We start from the raw sequence: 10,037 nt of genomic DNA on the forward strand, positions 1-10,037 counted from the left end.
CGTCTGAACAAGGAAACCAACGTACATCACTGCATGATATTTTGAACAACCGTTTAATTAAAAAAAGAAAAGAAAAACGGAACTCGACAGACCCAAACTGGATAATTACCCAGCTGAACAGTATGCGTCCTTAACACACTTCTTTGTTAAGCCTACTGTACATGTAATGTTAACAAGTGTGGCTTCTCCCCCTTTCTCATGCTTCGGTAGCATCTCCCTCCGATTGCCACCTCCGCTTGGACATCATTTTTTGTTAAATTTAGGTTGTGGACATAGCCCTCTCTAAAATAAATAGTTCCCCTGGATAAACATTTTTCAGAAATGTTTGCATCTTGAATGTATCCCATACAAAAATCATCGGGAATGTCCCCGAGTCCTGCAACAGTCGCTGCCGCCATCGCCATGGGCAAAATTTTACTATGGATTGTTTACATTTGTTGTCGGAGTATGTAGTCACGTGACTTTGGTTGCTACGTGGGGGCGGGGCATGGAAGGGTGAATTCTCTTACCCTGGACAGGTGTGAGATTTCCTTGTCTCACCCTAGGGTTGAGACGGGGTTCTCATCCTAGGGTTGAGACGGGGGAATCCCCTACTCATAATCGATGGTATGACGTCACTTCAACAATACAATGACGTCACTTCAACAATCCATCAACGTCACGTCAACCCTGAATTTAGCATGTAACCATCACCCCGAGGGTAGGAGATTTCTCTGTTACACCCTCAAAGTAGGGAAAGATTCTATTAATCATATATTTTAACATTTTACTTAATGTATTTTTTTTGTATTTTGATTATAAATTATGTAATGATATAAAAATTAAACACATGCTGTTAATTATATACAAATGCATCTCAATGATAAGTGCCGAATCAAACCCTGAGTTTCTGACATTAAAATAATGGTATTGCTAAAGAAGCCCTTGTAGTGGAAATGTAAATTAATGTATTGTAGAGTCCCTAAATGGGATGCCATACCAAATGTCGCGTACTGAAAATAAACATTAAACTATAGAATCCACTAGCCTTACTGCATATTTACTATCTCAGTTGTTCCGCTACTCCAGAATCTGGTCTAGTACCATGGTGGTCTGGACAGGTACCTTCTGTAAATAAATTAACTGCAGTCAGTTTTTTTTTTACATGTTTCAATCATAATTCAGATGACGGCAATCATCATAGCATGATATGCATGCTATCGCAGGAGGGGATGGGAGGATAGGTTATTAAACAGTATTTTGTGTTTTGACACTTCATTTGATGGATATGATCAAGGTAATAGTGCAAACGGATGACATGAACAATGGCCTGTGCAAATCAATAACCCTTTTTTGTTTAGTTATTTACATAGTGCTTTAATCCAATTTATCCCTCCTCTTCCCCCATTCCCTTAAGGCCCGGTCACACAGCCCTCCACGGGCGTATCGCGGCCGAATCACGGCCAAACATTTCTGCCCGTGAAGCAGACGCTGTTGGACGCTTTGAGGTCGCGATAAAGACGCGATACAGCCGTACTTTACCCGTCGTTACACGCGGTAAGAAATTCACACGCGGTTGGCCGCGCGAAAAAGTTTTGGGCTGCCCAAAAATTTAGACCGCGGGTAATCGGGGGCGGTACACGTGGTACACACGCGGTAAAGACGCGGTACAGACGCGGAACGAACGTGCTAGGACGTGCTACGGCCGCGGTTAAGACGTGGTTACACGCGGTAGGACGCGAAATTTTAGCGGGTAATCGCGGGTGGAGCACGGTCATAGCACGTTTGTTCCGCGTCTGTACCGCGTTGTTATCACGTGCATTAGCGTGTGTACCGCGTGTAAACACGGACAAACGCCTTTCTCCGCGTAAACAGCGCGCCCCAATACCGGCCTAATCACGTTCAATTGCGTCTTGTACACGTCCCAAATACGATTGTCCACGGCCTAATCGCGTCCGTACAACGTCTGATTTNTATAAGATATCTTATATCTTTTATGAGATATCTTATAAATAAAGATATATAAGATATCTTATAAAATATATAAGATATCTCATTTATTATATGAGATATCTTATAAAGTATATAAGATATCTCATAAAGTATATAAGATATCTTATATAATTAAATAAGATATCTTATATAATTTGGTTAAGCACTGGATCAACATTGCTCCATGCATAAATGACAACTTGGCTTGCCATATACAAATGCATCTCAAGGATAGGTGCCGAATCAAACCCTGAGTTTCTGACATTAAAATAATGGTAATGCTTAAGAGGCCCTTGTAGTGGAAATGTAAATTAATGTATTGTATAGTCCTTAAATGGGATGCCATACCAAATGTCGCGTACTGAAAATAAACATTAAACTATAGAATCCACTAGCCTTACTGCATATTTACTATCTCAGTTGTTCCGCTACTCCAGAATCTGGTCTAGTACCATGGTGGTCTGGCAGGTACCTTCTGTAAATAAATTAACTGCTTAGTCAGTTGTTTTTTTTACATGTTTCAATCATAATTCAGATGATGGCAATCATCATAGCATGATATACATGCTATCTTAGGATGGGATGGGAGGATAGTTTATTAAACAGTATTTTGTGTTTTGACACTTCATTTGATGGATATGATCAAGGTAATAGTGCAAACGGATGACATGAACAATGGCCTGTGCAAGTCAATAACCCTTTTTTGGTTAGTTATTTACATAGTGCTTTAATCGGATTTATCCCTCCTCTTCCCCCATTCCCTTAAAAATGTCGGACTTTCAATATTTTTCAACAGGGCGTATACAAATAAGCACTGCTACAGTGTTAAATTATTGGTGGTGGTGGTGGTGGTGGTGGTGGGGAGCAAATACTTTCGTTTCAATGATTCAAACATGTCAACAAGAGATTAAGTTTTGTATAAAGATCTTTGTTTTTGTTGGGCTTTAGCAAAAAAATATTCAAAGATGAACTGAGATAAGATGTATATATTCTATATAAAAAGAATTATGAAGAAAGCCAATATTGTTTCCTATGGCAGACTTATTTTGAAAATTCTAATGTTCCAGGGGTACATTCGCGTTACCGGTTGAAACGGTTGAACCGGTTGAACCTGTAAAGAAAACGACAGGTACAGATTTGGACCGAGGCTGACCTCAGGAAAATTTGGTACGTGTAGATTGAGGGGTCCAGACGTACCTGGCCGAAACTAAACTGCTGAATATTGCTAGTTTGCGTTATTTCTTTCTAAAACAATGTCAAGCCACATGTAGTTTTTAAGATACGATATGTAATTTAGTGGACGCGTGAGAGAAGGGCATAATATTCTTGATACATTGTTTTTTATTCTCCGAAACTGTGCATTTTTAGCTCTGCTTATAGAACGGTCCAAGTGTGTTCGTTTATCGTGGAAAATTTCTGCGCCACACGTACCGTTTCAACCGGTAACGCGAATGTAGCCCTGGTCTGACAGGTGGTGGGGGGTTTCCTTGATAATTACGGTATACAAAAGATCAGGATCACTGAAATGATTTGTTGAACAGCGAAAAAAATCTTTGCTTAAGCGTGTGCCCGATAATGACTAGCGCGGGAAAGACAACATGGCGGCAGGAAAATTAACAAAACAGCTGATCGGAACTAAACCGCAATAAAATAAACACGTACAGTATACAAATCTTTGTCCACCATGGAAGAGGAGTTTGACTTTGACTATGCTGACGAACTTGATGCTATGGAAGATTTTGAAGGCAAGTACAGTAAACGTTACGACATTCGGACATATCTCTTCGTGGTGCCTCTGGCCCGAAATAACTAAGTTTACCGCTGCTGGACCGTTACTCAACTAACTTTAAGCGTTCCAATTGTGTACAAAAATATGTAATTCAGTTGTCTAAATTTTTGTGAAAATGACAAATTGTATCACCTCCAGTGCATATAGTGTGTTGTAGAGTAGCTATAAATAGCATACATAAAAATTCATGCTTACCTGTCACTTTGTACTGGATCAATGGTCTATTATGGAGAACAGTGATATGGTTTGTCCTTTTCACAAAAAGTTAGACATCAGAATTGATAATTTTTTGTGCACAAATGTACTTCATTGTGTTATTCATTTGATTTAGTTGACAGAATGACGCCCTTTTTTGCTCCAAGTGTTAAAAAGGACTTTATGTGTTTTTATTTCACTTTATTCCCCATTTCAGTAATAAAATTGTTACTCAAATGGGTAACTGTTACCCAAATTCAGGATTATTACCCATATGCTCAATTGTGCCCAACCTGTATATGGTAAAACTAGAACTGTTCAGAGACCCGAAGTAAAGAACAGGACATTTATGTACGCCCTTGCACCTACCACAACATGAGTGACATTTAAACAGTATAAATATAACAATCTGTCTATAAAAAAATCCTGTATACTATATTAAGTTTGTATTCATTGATTGCATTCCCATAGCCATAAAAATATATAACCACATCTTATTTTGGGGCCGGTACACTTCTCCACACATAATAAAAGAGAAATTAAGCTCCGCGTTACCTAGGTATATTAATGAACTTTATATAATCAGGTTTTTGGATGGTCTATGTTTGTGTTTCAATGCGTTAGTAATGTATATGTTTTTTTTTCAGCTCCTAGCTATAGTCCTCAGAAGTCAAAAAGAACTTTATGTTTTGAAACACCAAAATCAAAGACAGGGAAAGAGGATCTGAATGATAGTATTAATCTTACGCCACTGGAAAGCCCTGCTGATCCAGTCAATGGTTCCCTATTTCATAGCCCATCAAAGACACCTAAAACCAGGCTTTCAAGGTCTGAGAAGAGAGGTCGCTCTCAAGATGAATTTACATTGTTGTCTGATGATGAAGACATTTATGAAATGAGCTTGCCAAGTTTAGGTAAGTGGTATATGTGTAAGACAACAACATTACAGTGTTTTTTTACCGAAATTTTACAATGGCATGTTCTTGTTTTAATTGGGAAAATATAGCATCATTTTTATTGAAATTGAGGGAAATATTCCTCCTTTTTTTGTCATTTTGGGAAAATCAGGCACTTTTTTTTAAAGAACTAGGGGAAATAACCTGTATTCGGCTGTAAAACTGAGCAAAAAAAAAAATCATTGCCTTCCTGCATTAAACTTGTTATTAAAAAAGAAAACCACTGCATTTTATCCATTTTTATGAATTATTTCTTTTTATTTTATGATTGATCATTAATTGTGATCTGGTTATAATTGATCATTAATTTTGAAGCAATTTCCAACTCTTCTTTTAGTTAATATAAATAATTAACTCAATCCCCTGATTTTTCAGCACTTACTTCAAATCATTTTAGTACTGTTACATGATTGATCAATCAGTTAAGTGTGTGTTGTGTTGTATTTATTAATTTGTGTTTTCTTTTGTTTCTTGGCCTTTGATTAATTGACAACTTTTCCAAAATGAAAGCGTATGTGTATACGCCTTTTGAAAGAATGGCCAGCCTGCCTACACTCTCTTCATTATGTGTGACTATATCTCACATTCTTACTGCCTTCATTCGGTGTTGTGTGATTTCATCAGATGTACCTGCAAGAAAAAGACCAAGATTAAGTGATGCAAAGGAAATTAAAGGTCCTGACGATGGTGATGATATAGCTCCACCAGTGTCACCATCTGCTGAAGACAAGATCCTGGCCATCCGCACCAAAAAAAATGTTGTCAATGGCAATGAAAGCACTCAAAGAAATATAACACAAGGTAGTGACTTTTAGGGATTGAACAATATATTGAAATACATTGAATCGTGTATAAATATATGTATCACAACATAAATGCATTCATTTTGTTCTTGTATACCCCGTATTTGTATCTCTTGATTTATTTTTATATATGCCAGTCAAAATTTTGAAGGGATGTGTTATGGTATGGGGTAACATCCATTCATACTTTGGTTTCCACAAAACAACTGTATTAAATTTAAAAATCATTCAATCTTGACGAAACTTGGGAAGTATGCATGTACATTATACCAAATATCAGAGCTAGGTTTGAAGTTGAGCAAAATCTGTGCACAACTGTGCTGTGATTGGTCATCAGTGTACACACAGTAACTTCATTAAGTATGACCAGATTCTGATGAAACTTTGTATATATTATACATTAAAGACAAAGGCTAGCTTCGAAGTTGAGCAGAATTTCTATGAAAGTAGCTTGATGCATATTTACACTATTGATAAAAAAGGCTGTAAAGTTTTAATTGAGTGAAATCTTCCCGTTATAAAGAAGTACAGTCACCAAGAATTATTCTTTGACTGTAATGGTTTAAGATTGTTCACCTGTTGTATAGATGTTTGAATTTGATAATCCCTTTGACCTTTGATATTTGGTGAACAATTGATGTGTTAAGGTAATATGCTTACTGCGTCAATGTGTTTCTATGTAAATATATATCACGAAAATGACCTATATTACCGGCCGATGATAACCTTGCACTCCTAATGCTTAAACATTGTAGGTACTTTAATGTCTTTTATATACATATCTAGCTATTTCTCTTTAATTTTCAGATTATGATTTTGAGAGGAAGAGAGTGTTTAGAAGAATACCATCAGGAGATTTTGTAGGTACAACAGGCTATGAGGGCCAGAAGGTTTATATGAAGATCAAGGATGAAATAGAGCAGGATATTGAGGTAATTGTTTTGAGAAAATAAAACCAGTTGTAGTTATTGTTAAAGATTATCTGGACTGCTTTGCTATGAATTTAAATTATTGAACCCCTATACAACTGTAGGTTAGAGAAATATTGCCTGGTTGTTTTGACTGGTTGCCTATATATATGTACATAGACCTCATTGTCAGTATATCATCAATCATAAATGCCTTCTGCTCTTCTAGATCTTCATGTCTGGAGTAGCCCAGAGGCTTATATAATATAGATAAATTTCTTAATTTTCAGTTTGCTCTTATTTCAAAATTGTAGTTTAGTAATGTGGGAAAGAGTGTGAAGAAAACCCAGTTACTGGCCGTCTCCCTTGACGAACTGAAGGACCAACTTGAAATAGAGGTAACAAAACTATTACCAAGGTATGAAAGTATGGTTATACATTTAGGACCTTAACACGAGTTCACATTCCACATGAAATTTATTGAACAAGTTAAGGGATTTTTCAATTGTGGGTGCCTCTGTCAAGCTGAAATTAGTGATGAGTTTCATAAATCTGATTTAAAATCATAGTCAGTTTGATATCCTTGTTTATCACGTTTTCAAGATTATTTGCAAATAGTGTGAAAACCACTCTTCCATGCATGTCAATTTTTGACGTCTGAAATTTCATATCCATTATTCCATTTTTCGGCAACTATAAGTATGTGGCTCTGTGTTAGTAATTAGCATTAGGTACAAAATTGTGGAGGTATAGTATTTTACAGTATATTAGGTACAACAGAAAAACAGTTGACTATTTTTGACAACTGTATTTTCTAATGTAAGCTGTTTAAAATGGCAGTTATGGTGAAGTCCCTATAATAATATTACATCAAGTACTACAAACTAGATCTCTACATAAATATAACCAGGAGTTCACCAGATTCTGTATATCTTAATATGGTCTGAAACAAAAACACAGAAAGAGGGGTCGACCCATTGGTAAAAATACTCCAACTTTCCAACAACCATTGCAAAACAGTTTATTTGATTGTTTAAACTCATGATTTAGCCTGTAGTCTTATCATTTTGTTAATACATGCACCTAATTAACTTTTTTAAATTATTAACATTGAAACATTTTTAAACTAAGACATGTATCTGACATACGATTTCATGACTACTATTTCACATTTTAGAGGCAGCAAAAATTGATGGAAGAGGCAGAAAGACTCACACAAGAGATTCACAGGTAATCAACTCACTTCAAATATTAATGTTATCACTAACGTGCAAGCACAACTATTTACAACCAAGGGGAGATAACTTTAGTACAAAGAATGTCACTTGCCCCTTACAAATGTATCTGTTATTTAAATTAGAAAAGACAGCAGAAAGGTATAGTCTTATGACATTTAGCTCCCTACAAAGTACATTGTAAGTTATTAGTAGCTTTGTTTTACCATAAATCTTAACTTTCATGTGTTGTACACTGTAGAATATATTTGAATGATCTCAGTGGAAGTAAAATATTACATACAAATTAAACCAATGGGTTATTTGCTTGTTTAAAATTTAATGTCCCAATATGTTTTTAATTGCTGTAAAACAGTAATTTGAGAGAGGACAACCTTGACGGAAGTGAAGCAGATGATGAAGATGAGATCACAGACAATGTACAGTCGGATTCTAAGGGTCTACTGTGGGTAGAGAAGTATGCTCCAGTGCAGTACACAGATCTACTGAGTGAAGAGGTAAACACCCTCAAAACTTCTGCAATGGAAACACATACTGTACATAGTCTAAATTATATTTGTCGGCCTGTAGGTAACTTCCATATATTTCAATGGGAGATTAAAAGGTGAACCACTTAGTTTTCACCAATGTGTACATAAATTTAATGGTGACAGATTATGAAATAACGGTACGAAATTGAGATATCAATTGAAAAAATTGAAGGCTTTAATCTTTTATGTTTAATACCTTTCATCAACATGTTCCTTGAGAAATTTATTACTTCAAAAATTGTCATATGATAACATTACTTTTCTGCTCTTATTTCATGAAACTCTAATATCATTATTGAACTGCTATTAAGTCATTATAATGTCACAAACTAAATTGTACAGATGTCTGTTATGTTAATAATAAGACATATTTAACATTGACCATGGGAAAATCATTTCCCGTCTAGCTGATTTCCTTTCAAAAATATTTTAGATTGATTCTCAGTTAAATTTCTATTACCATATCATGGCTCTTAATCTGCATTGTATAACAAAACAAATCAGATTTGAATCTAAATCAGTTTGTTAGGATTCCAAACATGAAACAGTAAATGATCAGCCTTTTTACCGGTATGATTGGTGTTTTTTGCTAGCTCATCAACAGAACACTTCTTCACTGGCTGAAGCTGTGGGATCACGTTGTATTTAACAAGGAAGTCAGTACCAAGCTTAAAGATAAAAACAAGAAGAAGGGTAATGATAAAGACTTCAAGAAGAAGAAGTTTGGTGCAGACCTTTTAGAAGAAGAGCTGGATAAATTCAACAGACCAGTACAGAAAGTATGCAGGTTTCTTTTTTGTTTTTGTTTTGTTTTTGACTATCTGTTAAAAATAGATATTATAGTAATTTATTAAAGTAAATAAAAATTTGGGAAAAAAATAGATTTTGTATGGGGCTTTCATGATCAGTTCAGGTTACTTCTACTGAGCAAGCAATGAAAGTTCTGAGAATTGCTTGCTTAGAAGTGTTATGTAAATTCATTCAAATTTTTCGCAAACCGAACTTGAGTGTAATACTATAAAACCATTAACAAAAAAAAATATTATTTACAATTTCAAAAGGTAGAAACGGAATAATCTATATGTGTCATCAAAAGGAAATACATAGAAAACTGTAGAGAAATGAAAGGCTTGCTATCTGAAATGAAAGTATTTTGTTGTGTCGAGAACAGTGGGTAAATTTATTGAGCCATATTTGACTTCAGATCCTCATATTCTACTGGGGGCTGTTTGAATAGCTAACATATCCTACTGGGGGCTGTTTGAATAGTTAACATATTCTACTGGGGGCTGTTTGAATAGTTAACATATTCTACTGGGGGCTGTTTGAATAGTTAACATATAATACTGGGGGCTGTTTGAATAGTTAACATATTCTACTGGGGACTGTTTGAATAGTTAACATATTCTACTGGGGGCTGTTTGAATAGTTAACATGTTCTACTGGGGGTTGTTTGAATAGTTAACATATTCTACTGGGATCTGTTTGAATAGTTAACATATTCTACTGTGGGCTGTTGGAATAATTAACATATTCTACTGGGGTCTGTTTGAATAGTTAACATATTCTACTGGGGGCTGTTTGAATAGTTAACATATTCTACTGGGGGCTGTTTGAATAGTTAACATATTCTACTGGGGGCTGTTTGAA

The 10,037-nt window shown here is 35.6% G+C and overlaps 1 protein-coding gene across 1 annotated transcript in view; it reads left to right on the top strand.

The window, feature by feature from the left end:
- The first annotated feature begins 3,527 nt into the window (after positions 1 to 3,527).
- LOC110449621 (chromosome transmission fidelity protein 18 homolog) overlaps positions 3,528 to 10,037 on the top strand; it is a 36,690-nt gene continuing 30,180 nt past the window's right edge. The window contains exons 1-8 of the mRNA XM_021496597.1: positions 3,528 to 3,716; positions 4,603 to 4,869; positions 5,536 to 5,712; positions 6,522 to 6,646; positions 6,937 to 7,020; positions 7,800 to 7,852; positions 8,213 to 8,354; positions 8,981 to 9,166. Of these exons, the coding sequence (XP_021352272.1) occupies positions 3,656 to 3,716; positions 4,603 to 4,869; positions 5,536 to 5,712; positions 6,522 to 6,646; positions 6,937 to 7,020; positions 7,800 to 7,852; positions 8,213 to 8,354; positions 8,981 to 9,166 (1,095 nt within the window). The 5' untranslated portion in view covers positions 3,528 to 3,655. The remainder of the gene's footprint in view (positions 3,717 to 4,602; positions 4,870 to 5,535; positions 5,713 to 6,521; positions 6,647 to 6,936; positions 7,021 to 7,799; positions 7,853 to 8,212; positions 8,355 to 8,980; positions 9,167 to 10,037) is intronic.

This window comes from Mizuhopecten yessoensis, unplaced genomic scaffold, assembly GCF_002113885.1.
Source record: "Mizuhopecten yessoensis strain PY_sf001 unplaced genomic scaffold, ASM211388v2 scaffold4715, whole genome shotgun sequence".
In the NCBI taxonomy this organism is placed as follows: Eukaryota; Metazoa; Mollusca; class Bivalvia; order Pectinida; family Pectinidae; genus Mizuhopecten; species Mizuhopecten yessoensis.